This window comes from Dysidea avara, chromosome 1 (assembly GCF_963678975.1).
Source record: "Dysidea avara chromosome 1, odDysAvar1.4, whole genome shotgun sequence".
Taxonomy (NCBI): Eukaryota; Metazoa; Porifera; class Demospongiae; order Dictyoceratida; family Dysideidae; genus Dysidea; species Dysidea avara.
Genome location: NC_089272.1, coordinates 48208744 through 48229386, shown reverse-complemented (window position 1 = coordinate 48229386; position 20643 = coordinate 48208744). Strand labels below are relative to the sequence as shown.

The 20643-nt window shown below is 37.5% G+C and overlaps 1 protein-coding gene across 1 annotated transcript; it reads left to right on the top strand.

Moving 5' to 3' along the window:
- The first annotated feature begins 2430 nt into the window (after positions 1–2430).
- On the top strand, positions 2431–20276 carry LOC136266413 (uncharacterized). The gene is made up of 17 exons (XM_066061434.1): positions 2431–3099; positions 3236–3621; positions 4088–4474; positions 5273–5398; positions 5461–5500; positions 5747–5816; positions 9947–9985; positions 10052–10078; positions 10234–10272; positions 10417–10455; positions 11254–11304; positions 11880–11921; positions 14845–14955; positions 15927–16043; positions 17190–17302; positions 17355–18806; positions 19954–20276. Exons 2-13 carry the CDS (start codon positions 3405–3407, stop codon positions 14935–14937), a joined length of 1170 nt encoding a protein of 389 aa, XP_065917506.1. The 5' UTR covers positions 2431–3099; positions 3236–3404; the 3' UTR covers positions 14938–14955; positions 15927–16043; positions 17190–17302; positions 17355–18806; positions 19954–20276.
- The last annotated feature ends 367 nt before the right edge of the window (positions 20277–20643 follow it).

Below are 20643 nucleotides of genomic sequence, written 5' to 3'. Positions count from 1 at the left end.
TGAATGTTACTCTCTAGCCTAGCTGTTTGTTCTACAACTCAATATAGACTGTCTACAATTTTCTGGGCAAATCTGAAGAATACGAGGTTTGTTTGGAGAGATGAACAAAGTGGCCACATGGCTAGTGCACTACACATGGCACTACCTTGTAACACTAGACACTGTTTACTCTATTATGCAATAGTTCTCTTGACTAATACAACACCAATACAGCAATGTTACAATATCTCACTGCATGGTATAGTTAAGCTCTCAATTTCATACATATGATTGTGCTTTATTCATCCTTGTAACAGTGTTATATTGTGTGCAGGGCTCAACCCAGAATATAAACCTAGAGGGGGCGAAGTAAGTCACTTCAGATTCTAGGGGGGTCTGGGGGCATGCTCCCCCAGGAAAATTTTGAAAATTTAGTTGTAAATATACTCAATTTTGGTGAAATTTTACTGTGATGCCATTGAATATTGACCATTGGATTATACAACTTTGGGATCAATTAAACCTTTCCATTTCTCAAGGCTTTAGGTATAAACCTAGGGGGGGCAATAGCTAACCCAGAGGGGGCCTGTGCCCCCCCCCCCCCCCCCCTAGATTAACCCCTGTTGTGTATTAAATACTATAAAAGTATTTTGTGGCCAATCTAATTCCATGAAAATAGTAATTTTCAGCTTACTATATGTTATATAGAAGTTTGTGTCTGTCTGACATCTGTTGTTAACCATCAGAATGTGTTTCTTCTGAACTCCTTACATTAGTAAACAAGAGTGTTCAGCTGTAGTTTACCTCATGGCTCCACTGTCATATTCTCTACTAGACAATGATATAGTCTCTTGGAAATGACAACTGAGTGTATTGTTAAATATATTGAACAAAAAAAATTCGGCATATTAATTTAATATTTGGACATGTGCTAATTTGACTTTTTGGCTTTTCTCTGAAACTCTTGGACTGGTAGAGATAACCTCATTAAGGCTTTTGTCCCTCCTTGCTTGAAATGTTGTACGTGTTACATTCCCTATGCATGTAGTTTAGTAGGTGGATGTTACATGACATGTTTCCTTTAGTAGACAACTAGTACATGTCAGAGTTCTCATAACATGAAGGGGAAAGTGTCTTAATCAGTACAGCAGATTTTTATAAGGTCGAAATTTTTTTGCGAATGTGTTAAATAGCCTCCAGCATAATTTTTTGCGATTATGAGACACAAATAATTTTTCATAATTCTATGAATCTCTTGGATACTATGGCAAAGTTACAAAAACTTATAAATATACAAATAGTTTAGACAAAAGTATGCTCACTTGAAAATTTAAGAAATTCAGTCTACCAGCAGAAATTTTTGTAAGCATGTGCATTTTGAGCAGGCTCTAAAAAAGGAAGACCTCTTTAAAAGCTCTTGGTCAAAAATATCTTTTATAGATTGTAATATGTGTTATACATGTCATTGTCATTCTCAGAAAATGGAAACACATTGTCTACTTGTTTTGTTGTTATTGTTGATCACACTACACAACTCTGAACAACAAGGTGAATAATACACACTGTATTTTGTTATTAGAGATTTCACTCTAATTCATACACTGTACTCCAATACATGTATTACAGGTCTTATTATCCACCCACCTCAAGATGTTACAATATGTGCTGGAGATGATGTAAATATTACTTGTGGACATAACTATAGTGCACCAATATATCCTCTCTGGAGAATAAATGGACAAGCAATTTCTGGTAGTAGAATTGGGACTAACAACACATTTAGTGTGCCAACAGTAGCTGATAAAATTGACACAGTATTGACAGTGTATTCTACTGATGAAATATTGAATCAAACTAGATTTGAGTGTGAATTTACATTCATACCAGCTGTACTGAGTCCCATTGGTACACTTACAGTCATGGGTAAGGATTATTGTGTTTATCTTTTTGATCAGTTGTATGAAGTAGACATTAGGGTATCTTTTTTCCCTTATAATCAAGGTGGGGTAATTATTTCTGATAACTCAGTTACTCTGTACAATCGACATCTTTGTACTGATGAACATGGGAATCCTTAGTAGTAAGCTAGAGCCCATGCTTCAAAATTCGATGTTGCAAAAGTTAATGGTAACAGCAAGACAGAGACTGAAATTTTCCTCCATACCTCCTACCAAACTTCACAATGCTCATAAGTGATGTTTATGATGGCTTTTGCAGAGCATCGCGTTTATAGACAGTGTGTGTCTCTGTAATTATGCTTGTTGTCCATTCTGAACTAATTCACATGTCACTCCTCACAGGTCCCCCAACCCGACCAGTTATCAAGGTATTAGAAAGGAGACTGACCTCACTGGTAATATCATGGGACACATTCAGCCATACCTCATGTGGTGATGTGACATACAATGTGACCTTATCTGATGGGACAGCAGAACTGGTGGAGGAGAGAACCACTACTAGTAATACTATCAGTTTCACTGATCTTGATAATGATACTCAATATGAAGTGACAGTGTTGGCTATTAACAATGCTGGACCAGGAACTGTTGTTACTACTAATGTAACCACCTTAACTCCTTCAGGTTAGTGGATGTGCTCGTATGTATATGTACTGGTGTTAGTTGGGAAATGAAAGCACAGCTGGGCATGGCTCGTTTTTGGGTGTTGGGATTGTTGTGGACTTCTGGAACTTTCAATTCTGTAACCTGTGTCCATAAGACATGGTGCAGTCCTCCTGAAGGTTACTACACTGTAGTCCAGCAGACTTGCTTGTATATGTTGACTCTAGTATCTGACAGTTACCCCTGTACCAGTTAACTCCAGAGGCAGCAATGGCAGTGCTTTGTGCAACTGCTGGAAGGCTTGCTATGCAGATCATGATTGTGGAAACATTTTGAAAATTTGTTGCATTTGTAACAGGATCACATGTCTGGGGAATTTTTACATTGAAAGGATCTTCATAATCCTCTATTCATTGTGATGTGTCAGTGCTATGAAATACGGTATTGAAGTACCACTACCTCCACAAACAAAGATTAGAAAGAGGTTAAATGTTGTAACTGTCATATCACCAACAGATACATACAGGATGTTTCTGCTAGGCGGCACAATAATTGTTTGGCTAGTTATCAGTCCACTATATGTGTCATTTGTAGAGAATATTGTCCTGTATGTGTGAATGTCAATTCATTTAACTTACGTGTATATGTACGTATGTATGGTAATGCTGTGTGTTACATGTTTGTTAATCTTTTAGTACCTTCTCCTCCAAGTGATTTGGTAGTCAACTTACAATTTGTTGATTACAAGCCTGTTGTTACCATAACTTGGAATGTGCGTGCGTGCTACATATTTTGAACGCTGATGCAATGTGCACATATTACTGAATCCTGTGTCTATAGACATCATCATCATTGTCACATAACATGACTGAGGTGGAGGCCTTAAATGTCTCTTTGAATGGTGAAGATGATATGACAACAACCTTCCAAGTATCACCTAATGTAACTACCTTCCAAGTGTCACATGATATGACATCGGATGATAATGTTTCCAGACATCTTGATGTTGGAACAGATTACATCATTTCTGTTTGTAGTGTGAACAGTGTGGGATGTAGTGAGACAGTTAGTACTTCATTAGGTATGTACTGTACAGGGGGTTGACTGGCGAGATACTATAGAGCCTGTCTTAGCGGCCACTAAAAAAGGCCACCTTGAAAAGGTCAACTTTAAATTCCATAAGTGGAAAGTTTATATACTAATTCACCTGTCCGTTGGCCTAAAGTTAACCAGTTTAGACAGGTTCCACTGCATACACATTTGTTTCATGCACCTTAAGATGGCATCCTTGTGTCCTGATTTCAGGAATGTAAATGTGTGTACATTAATGCACAGACGTGTGTCTGAAGTCTCCTTGGTGTCCAGATACGTATAAAGAGTTTGTGTACTCAAATACAAAACAAAAATGAAACCTACTGTACACCCTGTAGGACTAGTGTCCTGGTTGTCGTGGTGTCCAGTTTTTTATAATGTATAATCAGGTGGTCCCTTGTATAGCTAAGGTTCTAACATTTCATTCACTGTTATGTTTTATACTTGTATTGTAGCTGTACGATGGCTCCAGTCAGCATCAGTTCAGTTACATCCAAATAACCAGTCCATCTATGTATCATGTAATGTGACTGAGTCAACTCCTACAGTTAAGTGTTTAGCAAGACTGAACTGTTCTGATTGTGATGAGGTCACTTCTGAAGTGTTCACTAGACATACTGAAATATCAGTCATGGCTGATACTGACTATCACATTTCTGTGCTGGTAGTTGAATCACAAAACAGTATGCCACTGGAGAATTACAGTATAGTAGAAACTGTCTCAGTACCAAAACTTACACCAGAGCCGAATCCCACACACCAACCACAGCCGAGCTCAACTCAACAGCCAAGCTCAACACAACAACCAGAACCAACACAACAGCCAGAACCTGGAACATCCTGTAAGTTTTTAACTAGCTTGAACTGGTTAGAAGCTGCACAGTTACACTGTACTGTATGTAGCTAACTGAATGGTTTTTACTTGTGCACTTTCCTATTGACATACTTGGATGATTATATGCTGCAATTGTTAATGGTAACTGTAGGTCTATATCATGGTCTTAAATTGTAGTGACAACAAATTAGATACAGTGCTCTAGCTATATGGTTAAACATTTGTTTTAGGAAGGCGTCGGTGTCATCAGTGTGAACAAGAGACTAATAACTTTAGTCATTGTGTAGGATCCATAAATTGTGAAACTTCCATTTCATTTTAATGCACCATGGGGGAATGCCTCACATGTTCAGTATTGCCAACAAGTGTCCAGTGGAATTTGAGTGCTTGGGATTACAAACACTAAGAAATTGTGTACCAAAATGCATGTTTATATACGTGTATGCCATTTTGAATAGTTGATAGTAGTTTCGAAGTTTGCTTATAATAGCCCTGTATGTTACAGACTGTCCCTAGTGACATATGTACATACTACATCCAATATAGCCTATTGCTGGTGAGAAATTGGTGTGGTTTAAAATGTGGTTAAATCGGTGGAGGGTTGTGGCTCCTTTAGGGCATGCTAAGACTGGAGGATAGAGTCACTACTGTGTCTGGGTTTTTAACTTTCTGCGTTTGGCACTTTTGTACCTACTCCTTGTATTGACAGGCTTTAACCTTCTCAAGGATTGGTCCCTACTGCGATAGCAGTTCCAATAGCTGCAATGTTTAGTGTGTGATACCTACATACTGTTCCCTCCTACAGCTTCTTCATTCCTTGATGAAAATACTACAATATACATTGCTGTGTTGTGTGCAGTTATTGGTGTTATCGCTGTATTGCTGGTCATCATATCTTGCTGTTTGTGTGTATTAAGAAGAAAGAGCCGAAGTATGATTATTTATGGAATGCTTTTGTTGTGAGTTTTATGTGATAATTTTATTTGTGTGCAGGAAAGATGAATTTCCTGTCATCTGACATGGAAACAAAAATGTGAGTTATACATAGACAGGGTTCTGCCCACACTGGTCGGCAGTGGTTCAAAACGACCAGTACCCTCTTAAATCCGACCAGTACAATTCTTACATATATCACTGATACACCTGCAAAATACCCTAATATAACACACAACATATCAGTTCATATTAACTTTAGGCCACCACTCAGGAATTTCTGGGCAGAACCCTGCATAGATGTGTGGCATACATGAACTGTTTCATATGCTTTCTATTAACCCAGAGTCCATCTTGACCGATCATCATCACCCAGCTCCAGATCTACTAGTGAATCTATCAAGGATCAGAGTGATGTAATAATTTGTGTTGTAAATTTGTTCGTAGAGGAATTTGTTGTGTGGTTCAATCCATAATGTTTAGCTACAGTGAAACCTGAGGACTTCCTTGGAGCTCTGTAACCATGCTTACCATCCTTGTTTCAACAAATACATTATATGCCAAAAAATCTTGCTCCCAAAATGTCCACTATAAATAGGCTATGCTGTACTATTGTCATGGCCTTCACACATGTTTTTTGTATACATTTAGTACATTAGTGTTTGGTTAGTGAAATTCCATATCACCTGCCTCAGTTAAGATCCCACAGTACCGTACTTAATACTTGGACAAGCTGGACACCTTGATAATCACAATACTGTACTTTGGTCCTAATATATGTAAATGTTCCGTATTATACAAGTTCCATCATGTTGTAATATTACAGTAGTGATGCCACAATTATTGCTATAAATATTATACGTACATATATATAAATTGTGGTGATCAATACAATAGTGCAATATACAGTACCGCTCAAATGTAACGTCGTCTCGCAACAGTGTAAGTAATTACAAAACTCGCTAATTAAAGGGTGTTGCACCCATTTCACTTGCGAGTATTCATTCCATTTCGTTTGGGACGAATACTGGAGAGTAAAATGGGTGCCACGCCTTTCAATTAGCAAGTTTTTTAATTGCTCGCACTCTCACGAGACAACATTACATTTGAGCAGTACATATTATCATGATACACCTATGGAATTTTATTCAAAATTTGTAGTTTGCACATGTAGTCAAAAACTGTACTAAAGAGACCTTAAGTCCATTGTTGGTTGTTATTTCTAATTCATTGTGGAATATCAGTTATGGACAAAATGTCTCTATTCTTGATTTGTATATAGCTGTTAACACAGCATTGGTTGGGTCAACCAGGTCATCCGGGACTGACCTGGATTGGATCATGTGAGAAACGAATTAGTTAGTTGGACAATTTGAAAGTATATTAATGCTTCATAGTCTAGTCCTGCTGTATCCCAGCTTCTTTCATGAGCCACACCCACTTATTGGGATTGCTTTGCTGTCTGTACATAGCCATACAGGGCCGCCCAGAGCAACTAAGGGGCTTAGGACAAAGTATTAAAGTGGGGCCCCAGGGTCACAACTTCAGCCTAGCTGTAAGTTAAAGACTAAAAAAAGGTCATTATGTGCCAACAATGGCAATAGCTGCCCCTCTCCAATTATATCTCCTTATTTATAGCTACATACATAGCTTGCTATACTGCTGCTCTGAAGAATATGGTGACTGCTACATTAGAATATCTAGATCTTGACTGCTCTAGTAGAGTATATCAATCTTTCTACCAGGTATTCAACTTTCAGGCTGGGGCCCAGGGCTAAATGCCCCAGTTGCCTCTCCCTGTGGGCGGCCTTGTAGCCATACATACAGTCATGCCCATTCCATTCATCAGTTGTATTACGGTCTGTAGGTATGCACAAATCGATGTATGTTGCTGTCTGCAAACTTATGTGGAGCCACGCCCACTAATTTATTGTTATTGTATGAGACATGGTCTAGTCTTGTGATAGGTCAGCTTCCTTTGTGAGCCATGACAACTTTAATATGTGACCGTCTCAGCAAAATCCCAACTTGTTCGCACAAGCATGCGCATTGCGAAAATCGAAATTTAAAAATAATTTGTAAAATTATGCATGCTACAAAAAAAACTATGCAAGTTTTTATCGGGCCAGTACTCGAAGAAGGAAGACCCAAATCGATTAAAACTGTATACCATCTTATTCGCCTGTTCATGGAGAGTTTGAAATCTATTCTCTAACTTTAACGGTATGTGTGTCACATGTGTTTGTTCACGATGCAGTAAACGTAAACAATATTGTCATTGTTTCTTATACCAAACCGCCTTCATATCCATATGCTCAAGTATCTACAAGGCTAATACTATACCTCGGCTGATGTGCTGATCCATGGTGAACGTTATAATCCAAATTACAACGTTGTAGACTATTCCAAATGGAAGTTATGGCTGTGAATGTAAGCGCCTGTAATTTATTTTCAGTATAGTCACTGTACAAATCGATTATCTTGCTCTTCCTATTGTCTAGCGCTATAATTCCAAAACTACACACCACAGAAGGCTGAAACTTTGGTGGTTTATTCCTTGGACACTGCTAATATTGCTGAGTGAATATATATATTTTTTTAATTGTGTAAACAAGTCGGGTTTTTGCTAAGACGGTCACATATTGAAAATGTGTGATACAGTTTGAAAGCATATGTACGTGCGCCCAGAAAAATAAAGCACTGTAGAGCAATAAAAGTATCATTTGCTTCCAAAATCAAAACCTTTTTGTATAAACATTCCTATTACCATGTGAAAGGAATTTTGAACAAAGTAGAGTGGTACAGCACCACTAGTAGAGTGGTACAGGACCACTCTACCACTCTTTAAGGAAGAACCTACAGGTATGTGAAGCCATGCCAACTTAGAGGAAACGTATCTTGCCATCTGCAAACTTACGTAGAATCACAACCACTGACTGATTATTAATTATAAAACTTGTTTAGTTTTCATATAGCTACCCTTGTACTCATCTTAACACATTAGCCAAGCACCCAAAACGTACAGCTCTTGGCACACCTCAATTTAATTAATTAGGGTCAGTGGGTCATCCAGGTCAACAGTAGTGACTGGTTTCAACACTGGTTTGCCACTATAAATATGCAGTAATAAAGTGATGATGAGCATAAATGTGTGTTGTGATTATCATGATGTTTGTAATAGTTGTAACCCGTGTTACAGCTAATATGTAACACTTATTAGGCTGATAGCCTGTACAGGGCTATCAATCACCCAAGCCAATACGAATGCAGCCACTGGATGTATTATTTATGCACACCTAAAATTTTCCATTATGGGTCAGCAGCTAGTACGTTCGGTTACAATGAACGGACATATCCTAGGGATATCACCGAGAATTCGTTTACGCGAGTTTAATGTTTTAATCAGTGCTATTGAATCATTTATGGAAAAATTACGAAGTTTACTAAAGACCTAGATAGGTAAGCTTACTTGTAGAATGATTATTCCGTACAGAGTGGTAGCTTCATGATGGCGGCATATCTGTATTTATAAACCTGCGAAAACAATTGGTGAATAAGCTATAGCACTAGTTCTCACCTTAGCCCAACATTTTTCAACTCGTAGGATGGCAAGGATAACAAAACTCTGTCTAAGTGGTTTTCATGGCAAAATCCAAGTCGTGCATCCTAATCACGTGAGTACTAATCAATCCCCACAATTGATTTCGGCCTCAACATCCATCACTGCCCAGTTGTGGCCCAGGCTACTTTTTTGTATGTAGCCTGGCTAGCTGGGCTATATACGAAATGTAGCCCAGGTGGCTCCTTTAATCTGAGGTGTACATATTCTATTGTATCATGATGATATGAAAAGTTCTATATGTGACCCAGTCTGAGAAAACCAGTCTTATCGCCCATGTCAACAGATTCGATTTTTCACCCAGGACACAAAGCTACATGAATAAACTATCTAATTCCACAATCAAAATCAGCTAGACTTGAGTGGTCTGGTTTTGCTGGTTGCTTTTCCCAAGCCCAGTGGCGATCCGTACGTGCGGTGTGGGGCCTTAGTGGAGCTCTGGTCAGCCTGGGGATGACTGTATGTGGCTGTACAGCTCTGGTGTTGAATAAGTACCTCTGCTGTGAATTTCCTTTCATTTTAGCCAATTTAGCGACCTGAATGGTCCAAAACTTGGCCTAATTCATCCCTATGCCTTCCTTCTAATTTTTGAACACCATCTTGCCTGCCTTCCAGCCCCCCCCCCCACATCCCACCCATTTTGCAGCTCGCCTGATGCAGTCAACCTCAGCTCAAAAACTATCTAAAATGGTGGGAAACTTAGTTGTTGGCTACTTGCACAGTGGATGCTCCGAAAGGTAAGGAATTGGTGTAAAATGTGTGAAAATTTGGTACACCATTGGCGAGCTACAACACACTAAATTCTTAAAACTGGTGCTTCTCGATACTTTTAAATAGGCGATAAGACCGGTTTTCCCAGACTGGATCACATATTGTGGCATCACTAAATTACACACATGTCTTTAAATGATTCATTCTTTATTGTAGATGCCAACGTATACTGAAGTTGTAGACTTGAAAAAACCAGTAAGTGATTTTGATTAATGTACATACCATGTATGGTAGAATTAACTACTGGTTATTTTCCTATAGAAAAGAAAATCTTCTAAAAGCATAGAGGTATGTGTGTACTGTACATTTTTATAATTTAGAGATGTCATAAATTTGCCTACTTTCTTCAAACCATGACTCATAACTGTATGGAGTTGTGTTCTTCTGAAAAACATTGTATGTTTGGTTGACCATCTGTTAATACAATTTTTTTTTTTTTGTAGATACCAAAATACAATGAAGTTTCAGAATTCAAAAGCCCGGTAAGTGATTGATTGGCACATACTGACCCAGTGCATGCACTCTTGGATTTTTAGTTTTTAAATCTTACATCTTATTTGAAAAGTAGTACACTATATCAAATCTTCAGGTGAATGTTATTCGCAGTCTATTTTTTGTTTTTGTAGTTGCCGACATATAGTGAAGTTGCAGACTTCAAAAAGCCGGTATGTACCTGACTTGTATATTTGTGACCATCTCAGCAAAAAACCCCACCTACCACGTTTTTCGAGGAAAACATTTAAAAATGGTGAAAATGCTTGTGCTAAGAGGAAATAATTATGATTGAGTTTTAGTCAGGCCATTACTGAGGAAGGTAAATCTCTAAACAGTTAAACCTATATACCATCTTATTCACATCCTCATGGAGAGTTAGTTTCGTTTCCGTAGTCCCAATGGTATGCACATCACATGCGATACACTAGACATAAACAAAATTGTCATAATATCTTCACACCTTTATATGTGTACATGTATGTGTAAAGTGACTACAAGGCTAAAAAATTATACCTTGATTGATCGATTTGCCAATTCATGGTGAACACTTTAAGCCAACTCTGTAGTATGGCTGTGAATTTAAACACCTGTGGTTTATTTTTCAGTACAGTTGCTATATAGTTGATTTCTTTGCTCTTCATATTGACTAGGACTTTTAAGTCCTTAACTGTTCACCACAATAGGCTGAAACTTTGCTAACCTATACTGTAGAATAGCTGAGAGAAAAAAGGCGGTTGTGTGGACTTGCTGAGACTGTCACAGTTACTGTAGTTGTAATGTACGTATGTATGTGTGTTGCAGTTAAATCAGTAGCTGAAATTTTAATATCTTGTTGTGTGACTTAAAAGTTGTACACATGCATATCTCATACATTGGTTAAATGGTTAAAACTTTATTGTACATACTACATCAAGCCTTGTATGGTTTATTGTGTTGTGTTGAACAGTGTTGTTTCGTTTAATATGTAGGGCGAAAAATCACCGACAAAAACTACTAGTGAATCAACAGAACCACAAAAGGTACACACGTGCGTGCGTGCACACACATCACACACACACTACACACACACACACACACACACACACACACACACACACACACACACACACACCACTACACACACACACACACCACACTACACACACACACTACACACACACACTACACACACACACTACACACACACACACTACACATACACTACACACACACACACACACCACACTACGCACACACACACACACACACACACACACACACACACACACACACACACACTACACACACACACACTACACACACACTACACACACACACACACACACTACACACACACACACTACACACACACTACACACACACTACACACACACACACTACACACACTACACACACTACACACACACACACACACACACACACACACACACACACACACACACAAACATACTGGTGGTTTAAGAGGACAGGTTTACAATTCTTATTACTCCAACATCATGACATATGCAGCAATAGTTTTATTATTGGTACTTACTTATAGTACGTAGATTAATATTATATGCATAAATAATATTCATCAACTTATTTTATATAGCTGGCAGTACCAGACACTTATGCAGTAGTTGACATGACGAAGGTCAGTAAAAATGTGAAGTAGTTTTGCTAATTCTATTGTGACTGGTCATGTGTACAATCACAATAAGTTGTAATCAAACCTTATAGTGATAAACTCACTAGAATCATTCCATTTTGCAATTGATAGAACCTGACTTGTACCATTTATCACCACAATGAATTTATATTGTCGTCTGCATGTATATTTAAAGCCATTAGAGCCAATGGGATTTCTTCTAGAAATCATTACTCAGTCACATAAAATACTCGTCTTTACATTGTGGACCTAGTAATGATACACCCCTTGAACAATATATTGTGGTGTTTGTGGTTCACTAGATAGTGGTGTTTGTGGTTCACTATCTAGTGGTGTCCAGTTAACATTTGCCAAGTTGTAATCATTTCACTTGTACACAAGCCTTTTTAGTATTGAGTAAAACTGATTAGTTTTTTTGTTACAATGGAGAGTCTATTATCCGGGGGAAGGGTGTTCGTAAAAGTTATTCATTTATATGTACAGAGAATTCCACACACCAGGCCAGTTGCTAAAATACTCTAATAGAGCAATCATCTCATGTTGGATGTTTCACTCCTTTAGTATTTTAAAAGGTCTCAAAACCAGCTTATGAATAGCTTCGTGGAAGGACTTCTAATAGAACGCACATAAAATTTCTAAATTTTCATTGGTAGATCTATTAAATTATAAATGTGTTTACCAGTCTGATGTGGAAAATAAAATGGAGTTACAGTTACAGAGTTATGAAGCAAAAACTAAAATCACGTGATCAAGAAACTATAATACAGCAGGGTAAAAAGGTACACAAAAATGTGACCAGACCTGCAAGAATCCCATATGTTAGTGCATTTTTAGAATTCCATTTTATTACATTTTCTTTGTCTAGATAGCCAAAGGAATGGTTGACCAAAGTTTCAGCTCTAGAAGCCTTGAAGTGTTGAAGATACAGTGCCACAAAATGGCAACAACAGGAAAATTGGTTTGTACAGTGACAATACAGAAAATAAACTACAGGTGCTCAGTTAAATGGTCATAAACAGTCCTCTACCAATACAACATTTGCACCATCAGATTCTCCATGAAAAGGCAAATTCTTTGCCGGGTAAGCTTTGCCTTCCAGGCCTTTCCTATGACCAGGGTGAAGGCAAAATGTGAGGTAAAAATGATAGTAAACCACTCATTCAACGTGAGGCAGACTAACACTCATATCTTCCATATTCTTGTGAGCACTGACACAAAACAAAGATTTCTGAACTTCTCTTGCTTCAAGGATCACGATGGTACCAAGGTATTTGCTGTTACGATCTTCCTTCACTGGGAAACAAGTGCTTAAAAAACTTATGGAATTTTTTTCGATTTTGGAAATATTTCTCCCATTGTGTTTATTGCATTAAACTGTAAAATTAAGCTTGCACTAGTGCATGGGATTCTTGCAGATCCGGTCACAAATTTCAAAAAAGAATATTCACCATGGTTCGAACCAGGGACCTCTGTACCTAACATCCACGTCCTTAGCCATTGAACCACTACTAACTGCTACAATGATCAACCTATGTACACACCAATTCCAAGTTATTCTCATGCTCAGTTTACCATGTAGCTGTGAGCAAAGTTCAATCTTTTTACACGAATACATGTTCATAACTCTGGATGATTACCAGATTCATAGCAAAATTAGAATGTTAATTCTCCTTCATACATACAGTCTTCATTTGTGCCAGAGTTCACAGCAATCGAGTTACTTGTTTGCAATTTTTGCAAAGTATGTGACTAGAAATTGAGGCGCCCACCAGTGTAGATCTCCTACAGCTTAAGAAGGAAGAAAAATAAAGGAAAATATTTTAATTGTTAATATCTCGCAATTGACTGGTGTAAAGTTAGTCTAATTTTCCCTGCAGCCTATCCAACCTGGCAGTTAGCTATAGTGCAAAAATGGTGTGTTTTGGAGAAAGGGCCATAGAGCTACTGTATACATGTGTGAAAGAAAATTCCATTTCTTTCTTCCTGTCAATATATGTACGGTGTGGCATGCTGGCTTTGTTGGCCCCATACACAGTGTAACACACTATTGTGTTCTGTTTGTGGAATGTTTATACAATACATGACCAAAAAGTTTACTATTACTGCAATGCAAAGTCATTAAAATTGTTTTGATGATGTTAATTCCAATATTTTGTGTATGATCCAGACATGTGGGCACAGTCTACACCTCATCACATAACAAGTCATGTGCAGCACTGACTGTGTTTACAAAGCCATTTTGTAGTTTATTATAGGCTGAATATTGCAATAGTACATATACTTCGTGGAAGAAAAAGGTAGGCTTATTTGTGCTACGTGTCTAGTTTTTGTAGATCCTGATTACATACAATATTACATGTTTGAATAGGTGCACAATCAATATAACTTTTTAATGATTTTATTAAGATAACCCAGTTTCCACACTCGCACACACCCACTGCACACAAATTGTATTGTTGGCTTAGTAGACTATCATGCATCACTCTATCAGAACTGGTAATTCTGGTTTCTGTGGTGGACTTTGTGACAACAAGTAGAGCCAGCCATGGTATTTTTAGAATGGTGTTTATAATGTGGTGGGTTAAGCCACAAATTGCAGGATGATGTTATTCATTTTAGTTGGAGCCTTTTGAGCACAAGAAGGGTTCATCTGGATCCCAAATTTGACCTCTGGACTTAACTCGTCTTCTGACTCCATTTTGTGTTTCTATACAAAACCCACCAATCTCACCACCCAGCTTAAAGTACTTCCCTAAACAGGGCATACAATTACACCATACATAGCTGTACGTACTAGAAAGTCACAATACAGTAATTAAAATCATCATCATATCTGTTCACAACGCTTTGTGTGCTTTGTCGAATTCATTGGCATGTTTGTTTATCTGATTTTATATTTCACTCACAGAAACACAACAAGAGCAACTATGTGGAGTTAGCACATTTTGATGACCGGAGACTCACAGTCATGCCTGTACCAGTACCAGAAGTGACTTATTGAGATGTGAAGGACCTGAAGGTTATTACACTTTACATACTGTTACAGCTCTACAGACTAGAAAGTCACAATACAATGATTGTGTAATACAGTGAAACCTCGATTATCTGAACACCAATTAACCGAACTCTCGATTATCCAAACTCTCAATTATCCGAATGCCAAATTGGTTGCTCAATTAGAGTAGTTTGTTAACAAGTGTATGTTTTATTAGAGTAGTTGAGCAAAGCTAAATATATGGATGTTTGATTTTACATACTATTTGATTATATGAACACCCTTTCCCTTCAATGGATAATCGAGGTTCCACTGTTCTTAAAATTACTGGATCTGCTAAAGCCTGATGCATTCGTGAATTCCTGTTTATTAATCTACTTAGCCAAGCATATGTTCTGGCTAAGTTTTGGCAATAACTTTCAAGTTACAGCATTACGAAGTAGCACCAACAGAAAATCCAATTTGTACATCAAGGTATAGGTAGAGCTGCTTACTGTAACTTATAAACAGATTGACATACGGAGTTGAAATTTGTACCGTCATGTTTGCCATGAGTAGGGAATCAATTATTGGGTAAGAGTTTCATTGTATTACCTTTCTTAACTGCGTATTCCCTTTACAAAGTGAAGAAAGATCAATCGCATACTTTGTTTTGATGTGACGTAAACAGACACCATTAATTGGCGTATCCTTTAGTATATTGCAATGAAACAGTGATTTATGAAATCCTCTAGAGTAGGTGAATAAGATGATATCCAGGATTTTATTGTTAGGCACTTTCTTCACTAAGGACAAAGCATACGAACAAATTACAGATTTTATACAAGTATTTCACCAATCGTATTCAATGCTTTATACTGTGAACTTAGGCTTGCATGATTGTGTCAGGTTTTTGCAGACCCAGTCACATATCTCTAACAATGTTTTGTGTACTTTGTCAAATTCAGTCACATAATGTTTCCTTACTTATCTACTTTATATTTCTTCACTCACAGAAACACAACCAGACCAACTACATGGAATTGGAAGGTTTTGATGACCAGAGACTCACAGTCATGCCTGTACCAGTACCAGAAGTGACTTATTCAGATGTGAAGGTTGACTTGAGGTAGGTACGCTGAAGGGTTCTAAATAAGGGTGGGAATGCGAGTAGCCACTTTTAGAACATTGCCTAGTCACTCACTGAATGCTAGTATAGTAAATGTACATGACTACCTTATATCAGTGTCATGTGGCAGAAGATATCATGGAGCCCCATGTGTATTGTGGACATGTTGGGACCACTCCATATAGTACACAATGATTATCCAGTGTTTAAAATCAACAATGACTGTTCAGTTAGACAATGCTATAGATTAACCAAAATTTTGCTCCTCATGTCCCTAGCAATGCATATTAATGTAAACCATGAATTGCAAAATAATTGGTGAATTATGAAATTAATACCTTACCAGTAATTTGCATCATAGATAGTAGACACCCCTAGCTGGATTGGAAGCACACGTATAGTGCCTATATGAAACTACGCGACTATCCACGGTTTGTGCCTGAAGCTTTGAAACACTGTTTTTCATTCGAAGATTCTGTTTTACTGTCTGGATACAGCTCAGTTACTTTAACTAGTAAGTTTAGTAGATTGTTTCTTGGGTGGTGATTGGCCTACTACTGGTATAGGCACTTTCCATATACAAAGTATTTGAACATGTTTGTGAAAATGGTGAGGTGAGCAAGTCTAGTTTAAGGCTGATGTTTACAAGTTCACAAATCCCGCCTCTCATATTAACCTTTCGTGTTTGTCAAACTTCTAGCTAATACACATCAGTACACCCACTATGAGCAGGCCAAACCTTATATTCCATTGTGTTATGTTTACTACTCACCAGTAAGCAAAACACATTCTTATAAACTATAATCCCAGTACTGTGTACGGTATAAGGGATGTAAAGTGCAGATAGATTAGGTGGCGCTTAGAAGTTTCCAATCCAGTATGGGGTGTCTATTATCAATGTTTGTATATATTACTATAACAAGCATGCTATACTTTTCAAATGTCCAGAACGGCAATTATTGGTACATACTATAATGTAAGAACCTGGTATTGTGTTTGTGGTACTATAGCAGGGAGATTTGAAATGTTGTGTGTCATGGTATGGACTTCACCTGTGTGGCTCTGTAGCTTTAGAAAATAAAATTTAGAAAGAGTTAGTTAATTAATTCAAGGGATAGTATTAACTGGGGACCTGGTTTATTATAGGTAGCACAGCATCAAAGGTGTCCTGATCATGTGATCCACCCAGTGTAGTGACATCTACTGAAGTAAAAGATTTGTTGTGGTTGTCAAGTGATCACACCAGGGACTTCCCCTGATAAGGTACGTGTATTACCTAATATGGATCTGTCATTTAATTATTTTTTTAATTTAGGAGGCATTACAACATGGTCTCCATAGACTACTCACACCCACACCACACCTCCACACTAGGGTATTGGGTCTGGTGATATTGCTGGTAATATCACTTGAAAAATAGCCAATCAGATACTGTATTTCTGAAAAAGTCTGGTCACTTATCAGTTGGTTTTCATGTGAGTCCCATTCAGAATTTTTGTACGAGAAACAACCGACATGCAAATCACTATAACTCTCCATTACCACATCTAGTAGATGATGTAATTCTAAGACATTTTGATTGGCTTAATTTATTTTAAACACATCAGTGTCCAATACTGACCAATATCACCAGATCGTACTCTCCTGTAGAGGTGGGTGTGGTCACTAATGTACTGATTGGACAAATGTGTTCCTACGTGATATCTTAAGAAATAAAATTGATTTTTAACAATATCATACAGTAGGGTAACCTTTATTCCATTATGAGTATTTCTTATGAGAAGTGTTAAAATCTTAGAACTACAGCTGTTAAAGTAAGGGACCTAATAGCACATAACTTATGTTGTTAATGTGAGAAAATTTTGACAAAGTGCCTATTGATAGCAAAAACATCACTGGTCTCATTAAAGAGGTGGCCATATTAATGCATGAGTTCATTACTATTATTGTCTTTGCTAGTTTTGGGACCTATATAGCCAAGGGCGGCCCCAGGAATTTTGGTGACTGGTTTCCAAACTTTTGCTATATGCAAATTTAAATCTAGGAGGTATGGGGGCAAGAAATTGTGTAATTTGAAATTGAATCTGGTAGCAATATTGACAGTTTAAAAATAGAATTGTGTTAGGTATAATGTAGGCTGCTTAATTGTGCTTGCTTCTGGTACAGTATCAGGTGCAAACTAAATAGTTAAGGGACAGAGAAATTTTTTACTGTGTTGGCACAGGTAAATAAAGTAGCTAGCTAGCTACTTACAGTTCTTAAGAGAAATACAAAATGTGGCTGTTCTATTAGAGTGGTTGACTGCTCTATTAGAGTATTTCGATCTGAACTTTTGTGCCATTGCAAATCACTGTAAAATATAATTTTGATTACTTTAATACACTTGACTAGTTTCTGGAAACCTCAGAAACCCCCCCCCCTCTAGATCCGCCCCTGTATAGCTGGTGGAGCAAGATAAAAACTGAAAAAAAATATACAGGAGTACTGATCTAAGTATAGATTATTGTACAGTATCTTTGCTATTTAGAGACCTGAGGAATATCACCAGAGGTGATTGTGGCTTGTGCAGCTCTGGTCACTGCATGGCTTCCTGATTAAATTAGTGCTAAAATGACTTACTGGTGGGCTTCCTAGATGAATACAACAATCATCTTGATGATCCAGTGATGCTTTCTTTTACACTCTAGCTTGCGATGATTTCTGATGGCTGTTGTGACTGGAATCCAGTAAAGCATGTCACACACACATGACAAAAAATTTGTCACAGGTACCTAACCAGTATAGATACCTACCCACAAGTATCTATTGGATTTTAATCACCTCATTAACGACTAAACTTCAAAGCATACTATGTGTACCATAGTCTAAATGGAAATACTCTACACTGCATGCATAAGCAAATCCTCACATAGTGGCCACCATTTTACAAAGACTTTGGTCCCAAAGATAGTTGAGGCATAGCTATTTAATGACATCGTTGATTAGACCATTCCATTATGCTGGTCACCTCTTTACAATTAAGTCCCAAACATCACATAGCTCGGCTTGAAAACAGCTAGTTATAGGACATCTGATTGATAAGAATTTTTATCTTTCATACAGCTTAGGTGACTAGGGATCTGCAATACATATCGATACAGCAAATAAGTATCACGATACTGTACTTAGAAAATATCTATATGTTGAAGTTTTATAGCAGAACAGTCAGTGATTGCTCTATTACTGTAACAGTGATCTAGATACTCAATTAGAAAGCTTCTCTATTTACTTGTGCTATAAAATGCAACGTTACGAGAAGCCATATAAATACGTGTGTATAAGTGCTGCTACTATGGCTAAAATATTTTTACTCGGGTCTTTTAAAAACAGTAGCTGTTACATTTAAGTATAAAGAACTGCACCACCAAGCAGCTGCAGTAAACAACCTGCTGTAGCCATCTTGACAACTCATCAAAATGCGGAGTAATCCAGACAAGCCTTTGTGAGAGCATGCATTAAAATGTTTGCAGTAGATAAATGTCTGGTAGAGGCAGGCATCTGGGTAGAGATGTACTTTTTAACAGCAACTCTGTTTTCAAATATCAGAACACACTAGCTATATGTCACATCAGTATAATACTGTAGTTTCACTAAATAAAGAATTCACAGTGAATGTACGTAAAATCAGTGCAGCTCTTAAGGTACAGATAAATTGGATATTATTACAATTATTAGCTAGTATGTCAGTCATAACTAGCCGTGACCACTTCATTATGGTATCATGATACAGTATCATATCGAACAGTTTATTGACGGTGATATGTGATACACAAAATTCACTGTATCACAGAACACTATAGGTGACTAGGGTGATTATTGCATGATGTCACAAAGTGTGTAGGACCTACATAATTATACTTGATTCTTTACTACAGGTGTTCTTTAAGAGGTGATCATAAAGTGAGGTTTATCTGTAGCATGGAAGAAGCCTTGACCATTTCCGTTCTCCCTTTTCATTTCTGGTTTCCAATAGCCTTGGTCACTGCACTGAGGTGGTCTTCAGTAAAAGGTCGGCATCAAGTGAAGTTTAATGAGGACATTTCTTGTTTACTGTAAAGGAAGAAAACCACCAAGTAAACAAACATCCATAACACTTGTATACATCAACAATATCAAAACACAATGTAGTGTGTTGTGTGGATAATAAAGCTGACATGCTACACTAATGTGTTATCAATAAGTAGAACAAACACACCAATATCAATTATGTGCACCTCCATGGTTCCTTCCATGGAACCACTTCATGCTATTGAAATACTCTAATAGAACACACATCTGCATTCTAATTGAACATCATTCAAAGCAATGGATAAGTTTCTACTGTATGTGATAAATAACTACTCAACTCATTTCACTAGTGAATCTTACCACTAAGGGCTTTTGCATCAATGGACAATATTATTCACAAGAGTATCAGGGAGTTTTGGTTTCTCACATAGCCCAACTATAAATTAGAACAAGCTTAGTTAAGTGTACAATATCTAGATGTGCATAATAAAATAAACGAAACTACTCCACATTTAATACTTGTAATACTCACCTTTGTCATGTCAACTACTGCATAA